Raw genomic sequence first — 16,943 nt, 5'->3', positions numbered from 1 at the left:
AATTCTGGCAAAAATTTGCCCTGGACAATTACCCTTAACATCACCACGGCTAAAATTGAATCGGTAAAGAAAAAGCAAGACAAATAAAGAAATTCCGCCAAGGAATTCTGGCAAATTCACCCAGTGCAAAATTTCTCCTGAAAATCCCCCTCCCCACCTGGGAACTTTCCTCTCCATGGGAAAATTCTCCCCGTGCAAAACCCTTCCAGCAGAAATTCTTCCCACTCCCCACTGGGGAGGAAAGTATGAATAATTCCTAATAACAAATAGAACAATAAATAAATTTTATAACTTAAAAACCTTTCCCCGGGGGCTATAGGGGGTCATTATATCTCTAAGGACATAGTTATTAGGCTTTTCAACTATGATGAAGGAAAATGTTATCTCAAAATTTTCATCGGAAGCTTTTGGGAAAAAAGTGGCGTGGGAGGGGGCTAGTTGCCCTCCAATTTTTTGTTCACTGAAAAAGGGTATTAGAACTTTTCCTTTCCTTTGAAATTAGTCCTCTCTCGACGTTTTAGGCCCATTGGATCGATAAGATCACCCATGGAAAAAAAGAAATAAATAAACACGCATCCGTGATCTTTCTTTGGGCAAAAATTACAAAATTCCCCAATTTTGCTCATATGAGCTTGAAAACTCTACAGTAGGGTTCTTTGATATGCGGAATCTGATGGTGTGATTTTCATAAAAATTTTATGTTTTCGAGGGGTTTGTCTCCCTTTTTTTCAAAAATCAGACAAATTTTCTCAGGCTCGTAACTTTTGATGGGTAAAACTAAAGTTAATGAAATTGATATATTTGAAATCAGCATAAAAATGCAATTCTTTTTATATATCTATTGGTATCAGAATTCCGTTTTTAAGAGTTTCGGTTTCTATTAAGCCGAGTCGCTCCTTACTTACGGTTCGTTACAACGAAATATTTGAATACCAATCAAAATACAAACAGAGATCATTAAAATATTGATCGTTTTTTCTGTGTTACCAAAAGTATTGTATTCATAAAACTTTACAGTTTCAAGAAATGTAATTAAACAAATGGAAAAGGTCTTCTACCAAAGTAAGGTACTTTAAAGTATTTCGTATAAATAGAAAAAAGAAAATAAAACCATTTAAAATTGTTGAAAACTAAGTCCCTAGCAGTATTTGCCATCCCAAAGAAATTTATCTGCCTTGCATTTTTCACCCCTGTGCTGGTATATATGGGAATTATTTGAACAAAAACTACGTTTTCTAAAGAGTTAAAGAGGTTGAATCACAAGTTCGAACCTTAAAACGCACAGGGATTAGAAGGTACAGCTGGGGGGCTGCTGCCCCCCAAACCCGCCGCTTTCACAGCCTTTAAATAAAAAAAAATTTAAACTGAAAGTAAGGAGCGACATTAAAACTTAAAACGAACAGAAATTATTCCGTATATGAAAGGGGCTGTGCCCTCCTCAACGCCTCGCTCTTTACGCTAAAGTTTTTATTGTTTAAAAAAAAAGAGTTGTGAGAAAGTCGAACTTTAGCGTAAAGAGCGAGGCGTTGAGGAGGGCACAGCCCCTTTCATATACGGAATAATTTCTGTTCGTTTTAAGTTTTAATGTCGCTCCTTACTTTTCAGTTTAAAAATTTTTTTTTTATTTAAAGGCTGCGAAAGCGGGGGGTTTGGGGGGGCGGCAGCCCCCCAACTGTACCTCCTAATCCCTGTACGTATTAAGGTTCGAACTTGTGACTCAGCCTCTTTAACTCTGTTGAAAACGTAGTTTTTTTCAAATAATTTTTGCACGTTTTTGTACAGTTTATTGCTTAATATTGCTTGACTAAATGTTAGATGAATGTGTATTATTCTTTTCTTTCTCGACAGGGTGTTTTAAGGGTCAACCTTGTAACTCCGCCTCTTCAACACTTTAGACAATTTATTTTTTTTCAAATAATTTAAAAAAGAAACTGAGTTTCTTTTTTAAACTTTAAATTCAGTATATAAAAAGTTTCCTCTGACGGGGAATCGAACCCGGGTCTTCCGCCTGACAGTCAGGCGTATCGACCGCTATACTAAAGAGACACAATTGTAATTGTGTTTTTAGTATGTGGAATCTATTTTTGACGCAAGCAAATCCCCACAAAACTTGATATTTGGTTTTTGGAAAACAGGGAAGGAGTGATCAGATTGAGCTGAAATTTCGAAGATAAGCTCCCAGGCCCCGAGGAAAGCTTATCCCCTAAAATTCAGCCCGATCAGACAACGTTAAAGGGGGGCTGTGGTGGGAAAAATTAACATGGGCTCTTATGGGAAAACGAGGTTTTTCGTAAATGTAAATTCGGGGGATAATTTTTTTGGTCTGAAAATATCAAAAGGCCCTAACAGGTCAAATTCTGCTTCAAACGAGTCCTTATTCACCCGGATCAGTTGCCAACTGTGGCCTGTAGGCGTGGCTAACAAAAAAAAATGAACTTTAAGTGGCTATATTTGGTTTTTGGAAAACAGGGAAGGAGTGATCGGATCGAGCTGAAATTTCGAGGATAACATCCCGGGCCCTAGGAAAGCTTAGCCTCTAAATTTCAGCCCAATCGGACAACGTTAAAGGGGGGCTGTGGTCGGAGGGTCGAAACTTCCGGCCCACTTTTACCCATGAAGATAAAGTCGGAGAGGGGTGAAATTTTGCACGTTTCTTAGTTTGAGCTTGGGCTACAAAATGCGATTACCGCTGTCTCTCTGCGACCGCTAGGACTGGAAATCGCTTAACATTGTGGTGGGTCGCCTCTTTATAGAGGCACAAGCGTGCCTCCTTGATGTAACATAACTGAATAGAGAAACAATTTAATTAATTCCTACTCCCCCTACCTCTTTCAACATCTATCTGAAGCCTCTTGAAGAGGAAGCAGTTTGCCCTTTAGAATGTTCTTTTTTAGGAATCTACACTACCCCTACCTAAACAATGACTCCTCTCCCTCTCATTGCAGCTTATACACAATTAAAGATCACCAAACGTAGCCTAATTTCATTACAAATGAAGTAAATCAACTTGGTAAAATCCAGTAACACCACCGTGTGGCATTACTTCTTTTGCAACTAGGTAGCGTAAAATATAGTTGTTTAAAATTTCAAATCAATTAGCTTCTTATAATTTTAAATTGATTGCAAATTCGTCCTCTTTGTGGTAAAGTCGTAGTTTGGTGCCCTAAAATACCAAGAAAACAAGACTTTCCGCTGGCCCAATCTGTATGGTTACTTAAAAAAGAGCTTAAAATTCACGTTAGAATGAGCTCCCTCCCAATTATCTTGGACCTTAAGTTTGATACAATCATCCCTGTGAAAAAAACAACAACAAATGAACAAGCATCGACGATGTTTCTTCTGAAAAAAAAGCGAAATTCCACATTTTGAAAATCGGAGCTTGAAACCTCTATGGTAGGGAACTCTGATATGATGTATGTAATAAAGAGATTTTCAATAAGATCACTTACTTTTTTGGGGGTATTTCATCTTTATTTTAAAAATCTGGCAAATTTTCTCAGATTTTTGGTTTTGAGTGAGTAACAATAAATAGCCAATACTGCCGGTTTAGCAACTGTCATGAGAATTCCAATTTTAGTTTTGGTGAATATTGGTCCGAGCCACTTTTTACTTCCAGCTTTTTTTTATCACAAACTATTTGATAAGATTCTATTGTGATGATTTTTTTTAACCTGTTCATTTTATTTAGTTGAATAGGACACTAAAAAGAAAGAGGGTTAATTTAACAGCTGGATAGTAAGTTTAAATTTAGTTTTTCTTTCGCTATTCCATTTTTTTATGTCTGAATGTATAAGGAAATTAAGTTCGAGGGAGGAAGAATTGTCCTGTTATGAAAGAGGTACATGTTACATGGCCGTTAAGAAATCAAAACGTGGTATCTACGCAGACAGGATGATTTTTTACTATTTCTACTCCTTCTGTAAACTATCCTAAGGCTTAGGAAATCGCATAAAGACAAGTCTACATTTGTTATAATCTACGGAAGCAATAAATAGTTCTATAATTTTGGTTTCAGTTTGATCTTATTTTATCCTTAAATTAATAGTAATCAAATATATTATTGATTATATAAGATGCCCCCTTTGCCAGAAATCCTTGTCGTTTAAAATTTACTTTATTTTGTTTCATTTTGCATGCAAGTTAATTGTTCTTTTTATTTGAGAGTTTTTCCCTAAAAGTATCTAAAAATAGACTTATTCCTACGAAAAAATTTCCTGAAATATATTCCCTTTCAACCATCCACCACTGATATTTTGGTATTTGCCCCCCCCCCTGAAAAATTTTCTGTCGGTGCCCTTGGTATAGAACAATAAAATATAATACAATATAGAAATAACTTGGCAGAATTAAATATAATTGGAAATTGAGCATATTTTATTAAAAGTGATAACAAAAAACACGTTATTTTATATCTTTAGATCTCATCTTCGTTGAAAATACCCTAAACATTAAAAGTAGGTTCTTTCAATCTTCAATTCCAACATTCAGAAATCTTCAAAATTCCATTCTTGGAAATTTTTAATTCCAACATTCAGTACTGCTTACTTAGGTCATATGCATTTTATATGTTTCGTTTCATTAATCAATCTTATATTTTCCACAAATATTTTAAATATCGTTCGAATATTTGTAATTATTGATTAACATTCAAATGTTCAACTATTCTAAACAAGAAAAGAGATTCTAAATGAAATGAAGCCTTACACTTTTAACAATATAACTTAGTAAAAATACAGCTTATTTAAATTATTAAAACAGGACAACGAAATAAAATAATAATAATAAAATGAAACATTTTTAACGACACAAATTTTGAGAATTCAAGTTTAAAAATAAAAGAATTGTAGAACACAAGATTGAAGTACATAGAAAAAAATATCAGCAAAGAAAAAGAAGAGAAAGAAATATAGAAAGCCAGTTAAAAATCCTTTAATATCGAAATACGTGACAAAGATTATCGACAAGGTAACTTCATCCTGAACAAAATAATACGTACTTAACACAGTTTAAGTTTTTCACAGCCCAATTTTCAGATACAAAATAGTTTTAACTGCTTTCCTAGTTTCCAGAATAGTAGTTTCCAGTATATGTTTCATTCATACATATCTTTACGCATAAAAAAAAATAAAAGTAAAAAATATATTTTAAATCATTATACGAATGAAAACCAAAATATTGCGAATTTTCTAAAAGGAAATAGTTGTAAAATTTGAATGAAGTAAATATAAAATTAACATGATGAAATTAATATAAAATTAAAGTATGAATAGTCAAAATATTTTATAGCTGTTGATTCCCTCTCATTTCGGCCTTGTGGAGTCTCACTTCTTCTTCAACAATTTCTCTTTGCTGTTTTGTCATTCGTCCTAATTTTGGAGCTAAAAGAAGAAAATAGTATTTTAATGCTTTTAGACCTCAAGAATTTCGGTATATAGGCTTTCTGTACTTTTTTATAATTTTATTTTATATAGAAACAAACGTGAAGATGTCTAAAAATAATTAATCGTATCCAGCTAAAGAATTATGCTTTAATACTCAAGGGGAGCTGAAAATGTTTCGGAGCACCTCGACTTGGAGCGTCAAAGGTCACAACCGATATTTCTGGGTTTCCAGAAAATTAAAGACATATGGGTCTGTTTTGAAAATATTAAGCGACACTCTATTAATTATTTATTTGAGTGAAATATAGGCAAATCGTCACAGACAAAACTGTAAAATTAGCAAAAGAAAGGTGCCGAAGCTTAAAACCAAAAGATTGGGATTCAGTTTATCTTAATTATTTTATCATTTAGTTTCTTAGGTAATAGAGATAAGAAGCCCTTGACGTGCCTAGTTTCTCTAAAAATAGGTTATTTTCTCTAGACCAGGAAATCAATTCGATTCATACAGTCCAAGATAAAACTTTCACAACCTATTTTACAAAGTGTTTGTACAAATGCAATATTTTTTTTAATTAATTATTCGTATATCCCTCCACAAAGAAAGTACTGACATTACTGTTGATTTCATTGAGTAAAAAGAAAAAAAACTCCTTGCAAGCTAATAAAAGGTACTATCTTTTCACGCTGATATGGTTAAGTGTAAGGTAGCAGTGGCCTTGGGATTTTAAGATGTTTTCAACATTTTTTACCTCCTCATATTTTAGTTCTTTCATATCATTCTTTGATTATAAATAATAAATGTATGAAATGGGGTAGTAATTTTACGTGCAATTTTAAACGAGTGCAGATTCAACAAAATAAAGCAGTGAGGTTAATTGGTAAGTATGATACAGGGGTTTAAAGTACAAAGTCGATTTTTAGGAAACTTAGGAATTGAGTGTTGGTCAGATTAGAGATTTTCATATTGATATATTTCACTATTTGTGCTTCAGAGCATGAATGGTTTATCGACTGATATTTTTAATAATGTTTTTCGTTTTAATTCATTTTATCATGGACATGCTACGAGAAATGCTGTAGACCTGGTAAGTGAGCCAAGAAGTACGGTTCGTTCTAGCCATGTGGCAAGGCACATGGGTCTGATGGTCTGGAATAACTTTCCAGACTCAATTCGCGAAGCAGAAAGTGTGCAGCAATTTAAAAACCGGTTAAAGAAGCATCTCCAAGCGGACGGTTGGTGAGTGTGGGGCTGGATGACGAGAGGGGACAATTTAAGTAATTTCGTGGTGCCAAGATCTTACAAATCAAAGTCAAACAGAAGTTTGGAGCGAACTTTGATGACAATCTCATCAATGCTCCTAGATCAGTGATCAGAGTAGAATGAAGAAAGATGTTTCCGAAAAAAACAAAAAGCCTAAGAAGTAAGATCAGGGTCGAAAAAATGTAAGATCTTGGCACAACGATTTGCCAAAAAGTTATAATTTTGATTCATATCTAGATGGGACCAAGACAGTATACATTTTGAACCCTTTTTCTTTTATCATGCTTTTCCAATTAACAATGTTAAACTTTGTTTCTAAGCTTTGACAAATTTCATTAATAATACTAATCTTATACCAAAACCAGGCTCTCAACACAAGCAACAGAATTTTAAAGGAACTATCGATCAGCAGAGTATCATTTCGTCACTTTTTCAAAGCCCAGAAAATACTTGCCGAATAACTGGGGATTCACATTGGCTATCACACTGGTGCAAGATAATAAAACTTTTTTCTGATATCCAATCCAAGACCATTTCAAATTCTTACGGTAATAAGCTTAGTGACGGAATGGATACGTGGAAGAGCCAGATTATGCTCTGAAAGTTGTTGTTCTGGAAAGTTACGTTTTCCAACAAATGTAAATTCACAGGACCTATGGGTTCCAGGGCGTATCCTCATCAGAAAGCGGGCTCGTAAGCAGCAGAATGTTGTAATCTCACGGTAGCTAGGGCTCTTCACATTTTTCAAAAAATCAGTCTGGTTTTCAAGCAATTTTCAGCTTTCTACTCTGGAACTGATGCATCTATGAAGTGATTTCCAACCAGAAGCAACCCTTCGGTTGGAACAAAATTTTCTGAGGATGTTTGGAAACCAGGAGAAGGTTTTTTTCTAGTCTGCCAAGCTTTAAAACTAAATTACTTTATATGGCAGGATTTTCGAACATACAAAATGTCGCCAACTTTAGACGTTGGGAAACAACTCGAAACTTGAAAAACTTAAAAAACGAAAATTTTATTTCAATATGGAGTGGAGAATCTTCAGTTGTAAATTCAAGGTGTTAAATTTATAGATTTCCTGTAAAATGTGAAGACTGAAATGGTAAGGCAAAAAACATAAATGGTAAGGTAAGACGTAAATTTTATTTGAGAAAACACTGAAAATTACACTCAGGATGAGTTTAGACCTTGGAGACACTAGGTTATTATTAATAATATCCGACCAAAAAAGTAACAAAATATGAAATTGGAAAATAAAATCATTATATTTGTAACGAACGGAAGAATTTGCAAAAATCTAAGATTTTTGTTCGGGTTGGATACAAAAAACAACTTTACAATACACTATTGTATACTATTCACCAGGCAGATAAACCTTTCTTAGGTGTACAAGACCACTGTCCTCCTCCCCCCCCCCGGACACGGCCTTTGCTTTAGTGGAAGCTGTAATATAGTAAGTCTGGCCCATAGGACATAGCCCCTGGAAATAAAGAAAAGTTTTGAAAGAAATTGATTAAGGAATAAAAAATTGTCATTTGAAGTTGGTTACACTTAACCAGAAAAAGTAATGAAAAAAGAACATTCTTAGGAACTGCGAAACTGAGCCTGAAACCCGTACAAAAATGGCGGAACCCGTACAGTTGCTCCTTTATAGCCATCCAATTTGATCGTTACTTACAGGGGTACTTAGAATAAGCACCGCTCTTAGAGTAAGTACCGTTACTTAGATTAATTTTGAAGGGGAGAGGCAGATTATGCTTTTAAATATCTAAGAGGGGACAAATTTGTCGTTTATGAAATGAAAATGCCCCCAAAAACGTATTTTTCATTGAAAATACCAAAAAGAATTGTTTTTCAAAATACAGGAAGGAAAAAAAATCCATGGGACACAAATTCCCCTGCCCCTTCTAGTTACTCCTTTATAGCCATCTTATAAAGAGAGATAATGAATGGCAGATTGCCTATATTATATAAGTCAAAGGCAACGCTGTAGCGTAGCCTATTGTAAAGGCCATACGGCTCCAATGTTTTATTATTATTAATTAAAAAAAAAACTTTCTACAAAGTAAGTTTTTCAAAAAAATTAAAGAGCTTCATTAAACCAAAAACGTTCAAAAATAAATCAAATGATCTACCAAGCGTGAAACTACCACAAACCAGCATCGATAAATAAATGAAACAAAAACGAACAGAAATTACAATAAATAACCAAGTCAAACTCAAAACGAGCAGAAATTAACATAAGTTGGGGCAAAACCCCTATGCCTTCCCAAGGCCAGAACAATATTTGCGCTTTACTGAAAAATATAAATGTTTTTACTTTTATAACTTTAATAAATCAAATAATATTAACATTTTGATTACTAAATATCAGTATATGTATATTAAACTGACAATGCACATTCATTTGTATTTTTTCAGTAAAGTAAAAATTTTGTTCTGGCCTTGGGAAGGCATAAGGGTTTTGCGCCCAACTTATGTTAATTTCTGCTCGTTTTGAGTTTGACTCGGTTATTTATTGTAATTTCTGTTTGTTTTTGTTTCATTTATTTATCGATGCTGATTTGTGGTAGTTTCGCGCTTGGTAGATTATTTGATTTATTTTCGCTTATTTTTGTTTAATGAAGTTCTTTACTTTTCTTTGTGAGCATTTGCTTTGATAGCCCTAAACATTACTTTGTGGTAGTAGATGAGAAAAGCGTCTTTACAGTTATGGAGGTATGAGTTATTTGAGAAGTGATTTATATCGTTTTATTGCTGTGCGTTATTAATTGTTAGGAAATGTATAGGCTTTATTTGCTAGGTCTGGTATTTTAATTCTGGTTTTTACCAATGTATGGTAATTTTCACATTTCATTTGACTGATAGAATATACTTTTTCTGGTTAAAAATTTTTTATTAATGGATTTGGTGATCATTTCCGTGTTTTCTTGTTAAAGTTATGTGGTTAGCAGGTAGTTTAAGAAAATTTAGGCTAGTTTTTAGTGGCTGACAGGGAATAAATTTTTTGTTCTTACGTTGCATTATGTTATCTATTTAAAGTCACTGTAAATAAAGTAACTTGTTTATTTATTCAGAGTACTAGTGATATTCAAATAAAAACTTAGCTATAATTATTATTCGTAAACAATTGTGAATCAGATAAACAATGGCCCGTGTAAAGTCGTTCGTAGTTACGCTATATACGTCTCTCTACAAAAATTAATGTTTGGCAATTTCCTGCTGATTTTCTAAGGAACGGTTCTTGATGTGATGGTGACTTGAGGGTTTTATGGTTCTAAACTTGCTGTTTTTCTGAATTATAATTTGGGTGTGAAGGTTAGTAATTGTAAGTCCTTGATGTTTAATAAATGAAATGTTTCAATGATTTTGAATTTGATTCTACATCTAAGTCTACTAAATTATCAAAGACCGCTGAGTAGAATCTATAAACAATCCACGAATCCCTAGTGTGTTCCTGCGGATTTTCAGTTTGACAACCATAGTTCCCAGCCACACCTGCCATGTTTTATCAGTTCTCTCTGCGATAGTGAGCCTTAATTTGGGCCTAAATGTTTGGGGTTCTGAAAACTTTTATTCTCATATTTCAGGCTAGGGTGGGATGTTTTTAAATAAAAACTCATCTAATTTGTCTGACGGTACTCATTTTAGGATAACAGATATTGTTCAGTTATTGATAAATCATTATTTTAAAGAAAATTATAATAGTATATTATAAATCAGCCAATAAGATTGAAAATTAATAAAAAACGAACTTTTAATATTAATTACAATTAACAGAGTAAACTTGTAATTTTTACACTTCATTTTAATGCAAATATCTGAAAGAAATGTAATTGCGACAATTTTGATGGATAAAAGTAGTCGTTAAATTATGAAAAAATATAACTATCACCAAAATTACTCGCCTTATCTAATACTATATAAAAACTTTTTAGTAGTTGTTATTAACTGTTAATTCGATTTACTTTCAAGTTATTTTACATAAATTTATATAGTATTAAAAACAGTCATAGTGACGGAGTTTGCTAGATCGTCATTCGGAAGGGGAAAGCAGTTTATCAATGTAATATCAAAGCTGGTATGTTTGGAATATTGAAACTACGAGCACTTGTACTTCTAGTATGAGGTACCCTCTAGACCTACCAAAACCCCTCCCCCATCACGGGTGTTTGTTTTGGTACACCCCCCTAAAATATACCCAAGTGAAAAACCACATTACAGCTGTTAGCCGTTCTCGGTGCGCACTAAACTGAATTGATAACTACGTTGTTGGGGTTTCACGGAGGGGTTTGGAGGAGTTATTATCATGATTTAATAAAAAGTGAATACCGTCAGATAATTTCAGTAGTAACGCTTTATATATTTTTTTCATTGAATATAACGTTTTATATGTAAAGCACATTTTGCTATACTATTTTCAAGACTTAACACATTTGTACAATGTAATTCCTAAACTTTTTTCTAGGAAAGTTACTAATTGTAATATAATTTTTGTTAGCCGCTAACAATGGCAGCATCATTTTGTCATTCAAGCTATTGAAGATTCATGTGTGTTTGCTAAGTATAATAGAAATGAAGTAAACTAATACCCAGTTAACAAATACTAACATAAATGCCATACTATAAAATAATTTAATTAATTAAAACAAATTCTAGTATTTATTGTTAAGTATCAGTTGTCAACATCAACAACGTTTTTTTTCTGTTAATTGTAAGTAGACGTTTCAGTAATAACCGTTAAGGTGACTTACTCACTTTAAAAATTAAAGTATACTTTAAAATATTGGTCTAGATTATTAAATAACATTCAATGTTCAATTTCTTTTTTTAGTTGTAAAACAAAACCGATTTCTCTTTTTAGTTGACACTTATTTTTTTTATATAGTAAGGTTTCATATTATATTTTCAATCAGTTTATAATAGTTTTATTAGAGAGAGCACTACAATTATATTTTGTAAGAAACATTTACATATAAAAAATTTATAGTTATAAGAACTTTCTGTTAATTAAAAATATTCTAATTATTATATTAAAAATACTCGATCGGTACCTTGGGTTTAGAATAAAATGTTGATTTTATTTTAATGTATTAATTGTTACAAAAGATTCATTTTTTTGTGTTTCGGTTTTTTCCTTACTTATAGCTCGTTATCATGTTCTGCTGTAAAATGTATTTAATTTATATTTTAGATCATAGTAAGATAATGATGCTTTTAGTATTTATAATAATAATAAAAAAAAATTTAGGATATATGCTGCTTACGGTTATTGACTGAGCCATGTTAATTAGGTTGTAAAATCATTACATTTATCTTTATTTATAAATTTTATTTAAACCTTATATTTTAATGATAAAACAAGTATTTTATAAAAAATAGTTTAATACTGTATTACTATATTTACTTTAATTTTCTAAAATATTTTTTATAACATAGTTAGTATTAAAAATTTTAATATTGATTATAAACATATTATTATCTCTTACTTAAGTTTAATCGACATTATACTATGTAATCATAAACAGACCTCTTTTCGCATTCTAAAAAAATCTATATTTCTAACAATGAGTATTTTTTTTTGATAAAAAAGGAAAATAAAACTATTTTTAAGTTTTTCTCAGTAGGTAGCTTGGAAGCTTAAAGAGCTAAATATATATATATATATATATATATATATATATATATATATATATATATATATATATATATATATATATATATATATATATATATATATATATATATATATATATATATATATATATATATATATATATATATATATATATATATATATATATATATATATATATATATATATATATATATATATATATATATAATGCATTCAAAAACCCTCACCCCCCCCCCCCCATTTTTTTTAATGTATTAATTGTTACAAAAAGCTTCCTTTTTTTTTAGTTTCGGTTTTTTCCTTACTTATAGCTCGTTATCATGTACTGTTGGAAAATGTATTTCAGTGATATTTTAGATCATAGTAGGCTAATGATGCTTTTCATCTTTAGAAGAAGAATCAAAACAATATATATATATATATATATAATGCTATCAAACACTCACACCCCCCGGTCCTCAAAAAAAAAATTTTTTTACATTATACAACTATATAATAAATCAAATTGTTAGAGAAGATCTCCTTTGTATTTGACGGGCCTGATTATCTCATGGGGGGGCAGTGTATAAAAAAGTCCCTCCATCACACAATCAAAACCCCTGATGTTTAAATCAAGATTTTGTTTAAGCTACTTTATATTTCTAAAATAAACTTAATTATTTTCCAAAAAAAAAATAAAATGCATTTATGCTACATGCTAAATTTTTTGTCTTTTTTTTAAAGGAGGAAGAGACGTACATTTATACCCCTTTGGAAAAAAAAAGCAAGATATGGCGAACCTTCATTAATACAGGCCCCAAGGGTGTCTGTTATCAAATTCACTGGAAAAATTACATGTGATCTGGACCATCCATCGAGCACCAAACTTATAGTGACAGAACCATCTGACACCAACGTTAGCCCCATGCCAACTGGAAGGAAGTTGAAAAGGGAATGGACTACTTCATATGTCTCAGCTCAGCCTACTGAAGATTGTGAGCTTGACCTACTTCAATTTTAGCAAATGATTTCATAGATAGAAGTACAGTCATAATGTTGAATTCTATAAATAATTTGTGTATATCCATATTTAAAATTATAATTAAAAATTTCATAATTCGATGCTATCCTTTATTAGTATTGAAAAATATTAATTGAGAAAAAAATTCAAATATAACAGAGAATATTTACAGAAAGAGAATTGGTATTGTTGAATATAATAAACTTTTTGAGTTATACGATAAATTTTTTTTCTTTTCAAAAAAAGCATCAACGAAAAAGAAAATTTAGTCATATCACACTTAAAATATGCAAAAGGTACAATCCCGTTTAAAAAAATGTGAATGTTAATTAAAAGTACCTCACTGCGAACAACGTACCCAACAGTTCTTTTAATCGTTATAAATTATTGTTATCTCTGGGTAGTTTGGTTATTTTTTTTTTTTTTTTTTTTTCAACATTGCTATCTTTCTAACCAAAACAACTATATTTTTTATATAGTTAACTATAATCATAATTTTATAATATTTACTGGCTTTTATAAATTCTTAATTATTTTATTTAATAATTTAAATTACTTGTAGAGGTGTTTTAAATTTCTAAAATTTATTACAATGTAATCTTTTATTTACCTATTATAGTATTTAATTTAACTTTGGTTGTTTTTTGTATTTACTCAACTATAAATTTTTTATAGCTTTAACTTTTCTTAAAATAGTTAAGACTAATAAATATTACCTTATTGTTATTAAATCCTTCCATTTTTACATTTTCAAATTAATTTGTACAAAAATTAGACCTATACCACTTATTTCCCATATTTTTTTTACTTTGTAATAATATTATATTTAGTTTATTAAAAATTTAAAAAAAGAAAAATAGTAAAAAAATGAATATGTTAAAATTTAATAAAGACTTATGTTATTACAGTACGTGTTTTGTTCGTGAGGGGGGAGCTCTAAAAAAAAGGACCATCCAACATTTTAATTAAACTTTAATTGTTGATTTGGATTTAGAAAAAAGTACTCTCTCTTACAAATAAATAAATGATACAATTAATAAAAAATAATTTGTAAAAATAAAAATTAACATAATTAGTCTATAGACATTAAAATACCAAGTAACAGACGAAAGCGGTGCGTAGTGTCCTAAAAATGAATCAACGGCTAAATTTATATGAGTAATTCTTATAAATTATAAAAAGTTTAAAAGGAAAGTGTAAATTTTACTTTATAGTAAATTCACCTATAAGGTTTAAATTTATTTTAATTTTTATTTAAAAAAAAATTGTTATAATTACTTTAATTTTTTCTTTTTTATTCTTCTTTTAATTGTTAATTTTTTATTAAAATGACTATTATACTTTTAAAAAGTTTATTAAATAGAAAATAATTATTATTTTAAAAAAGATATAAAACTTTTTTTTTCTACATATTAAATATATATAACAAAAAGTGTCATCATAGATTCGTTTCTAATGACTAGTAAAAGTACAACTTATGACACCAAAAGCCGAGCTAATTGATGACACACACCTGGGTATCTTTCCTCTGGATGGATTGGAGGAAGTACTTGCTTATTTTGTTTAGAACCTGTCAATCATGTATGACTTAAAGTTATATATGGTCATGATAGAGGACACTGTGAGTTCAGATCTTTTACTTATTGATGCTTGAGGTTATTATCCAAGAATAACACAACAGTGTACTAATAAATAACGTCCCAAAGAAGACAATACATGATGGATAAACTAATTGTAAACAAACTCCCAGGACTATATAATAGGCGACCTCATATCACATCCCCCCACTGCTATTGAACAGACTGGGAGTTGTGTCATCGACAAGTCCCTGTCACCCTCCTCCACAAGTCCGATTAAGGTTAGTAGTAGTAGTAGTACACCAGTATCTACATTGTCAATTGGCATTTTAAATGAGAAATTTACCATGAGCGATTTTAGTAATGAAAAAACAGGGGAAGGACAAGAACATAGTTCCAAGTCAAAATACTTTAATTATATTAATATTTTATAATATAATATAAATACTTTGAATGCGTCCATAGGATTTTTAAGCCTTCACGATGACAATTAGAGCTTAAAAGGAAATGAAAACTTTACACACCTAACGATTGAGAACTACAGACTTCTCGCTCAACGAGATAGTAAGCTAAATTCCGGTTGCGGTCTATTTGTACAAAAATAATCAGAGACGCAAATTGTTTATTGAAACAAGTTGACATACAGTTTAATGTTATATTTTAAAATTTCGTACGGCCAACCGCATTTATAAATAGTAAAAATAGAAAGTTAGTTAAACATTTTAAAAATTTTAAAAAAAAATTATTATAATCGTTATAACTTGATAGATTTTTGAAGATGGGCAAAACAGTTAGACAGGTGCAGCATGTATCCGTTTCACATTTTATTAGAAAAAAACTTAAGTGGCTGTGGGATGAGTTGTCCGGTACTACAATTAAACACGGAGTGTAAATCTAAAACATTATTTCAGAGTTTGTATTTTGAAACTGGACTTGAATGCATTACATATGCATTTTTAGCAGCAGACAGACAGAACAACAAATATTACAAATAAATGAAAATAAGTTAATCACGTGACCTACAGTTGTTTTCTTTTGTAAAAATATAACTTTGTTTGGTGGTATTGATACATTAGAGTTGTTAATTAACATAAAAACGAATATTATACCCAGAACAAACCAAGGGGTTATTGTTGTGTGTGGGTCGAACGAATGCCATAGTCTGTGTAGCTGGGGCGAAAAACAGACTAAAACATTTTTGGTGGTATATGTGAGTACACCTATTTTGGATAATGTTCAAATCTTTTAATAGGTTATTGAAAAACCACACAAAGAGGTCCATTCTTCGGGTAATTTTTTCCCCGGTTATTCTAGACGTCGACTTATCTATCGAGTACTACAAGTTGTGGACCAAGTATAGTGTCCCATGTGAATTTCACACGTTAGATCTTAGCAACAGTTTTAAGGAAAAATTAAATCGTTAAAACTTCATTGACATCAGAGACGAGATATGACAGTAGAAGGCACAGACACTTTACACTTTAAAAATTTTCAAAAGTCTCTTCTACACTCTGAAAAATTGTATTCGGATTTTGAAATAATACTGGTTGATGTCTCAAACACATCCCGGACAAATATATTCACGGACCACAAACTATGTGCGAGCTCCTCTGCACACGCACGACACGACACAAACACGCCCCTGTGCTGGTAAGAGTTTTTTTTAACTCTTGACGAGGATGGCAGTATGGACCAACTCGTTTTTTCCGTGTTAAAAAACGGCACAAAGGGAACTTTCACGATTAAGTCATACCAATTATCCGAGGAAAGTGTCGGATAAAAAGCAGCTGGCGCTGGAAAAGGGGCCAGTTTTCTGGGTGTGTAGGAGAACCTGAGCCCCACAAAACGTGGTGCAGGACCACATCACCTTAGTGACCCCAAATCAACGGGACATAGTAACTTTTGGGGGTGGGCTCACAATTCGCTTAATTTAAAAATTAAACAACAACTTTTTCTACCGGGTTTTATACATAACTCTAACTACGATCTGAAGTTTGTGCTACCTGCATTGGCACATCTTCAAAGAAATGGAACAGTGGATGATGATGATGCATGGGTGATAGACAGCTTTACGTACAAAATCATACCT

At 31.4% G+C, this 16,943-nt stretch overlaps 1 protein-coding gene across 1 annotated transcript in view; it reads right to left on the bottom strand.

Annotated features, from left to right (window-relative positions):
• Nucleotides 1-5,000: 5,000 nt before the first annotated feature.
• LOC148939102 (uncharacterized) overlaps nucleotides 5,001-16,943 on the bottom strand; it is a 37,687-nt gene continuing 25,744 nt past the window's right edge. Inside the window, exon 6 of the mRNA XM_089107311.1 lies at nucleotides 5,001-5,378. Coding sequence (XP_088963437.1) covers nucleotides 5,281-5,378 — 98 coding nt within the window. The 3' untranslated portion in view covers nucleotides 5,001-5,280. The remainder of the gene's footprint in view (nucleotides 5,379-16,943) is intronic.

The sequence above is a fragment of the Artemia sp. Qi Xiang Cuo genome, unplaced genomic scaffold, assembly GCF_049724085.1.
Source record: "Artemia sp. Qi Xiang Cuo unplaced genomic scaffold, ASM4972408v1 HiC_scaffold_22, whole genome shotgun sequence".
Taxonomy (NCBI): domain Eukaryota; kingdom Metazoa; phylum Arthropoda; class Branchiopoda; order Anostraca; family Artemiidae; genus Artemia; species Artemia sp. Qi Xiang Cuo.
Note: the sequence above shows the minus strand (reverse complement) of the source record. Positions and strands in the feature narration are given on the sequence as shown.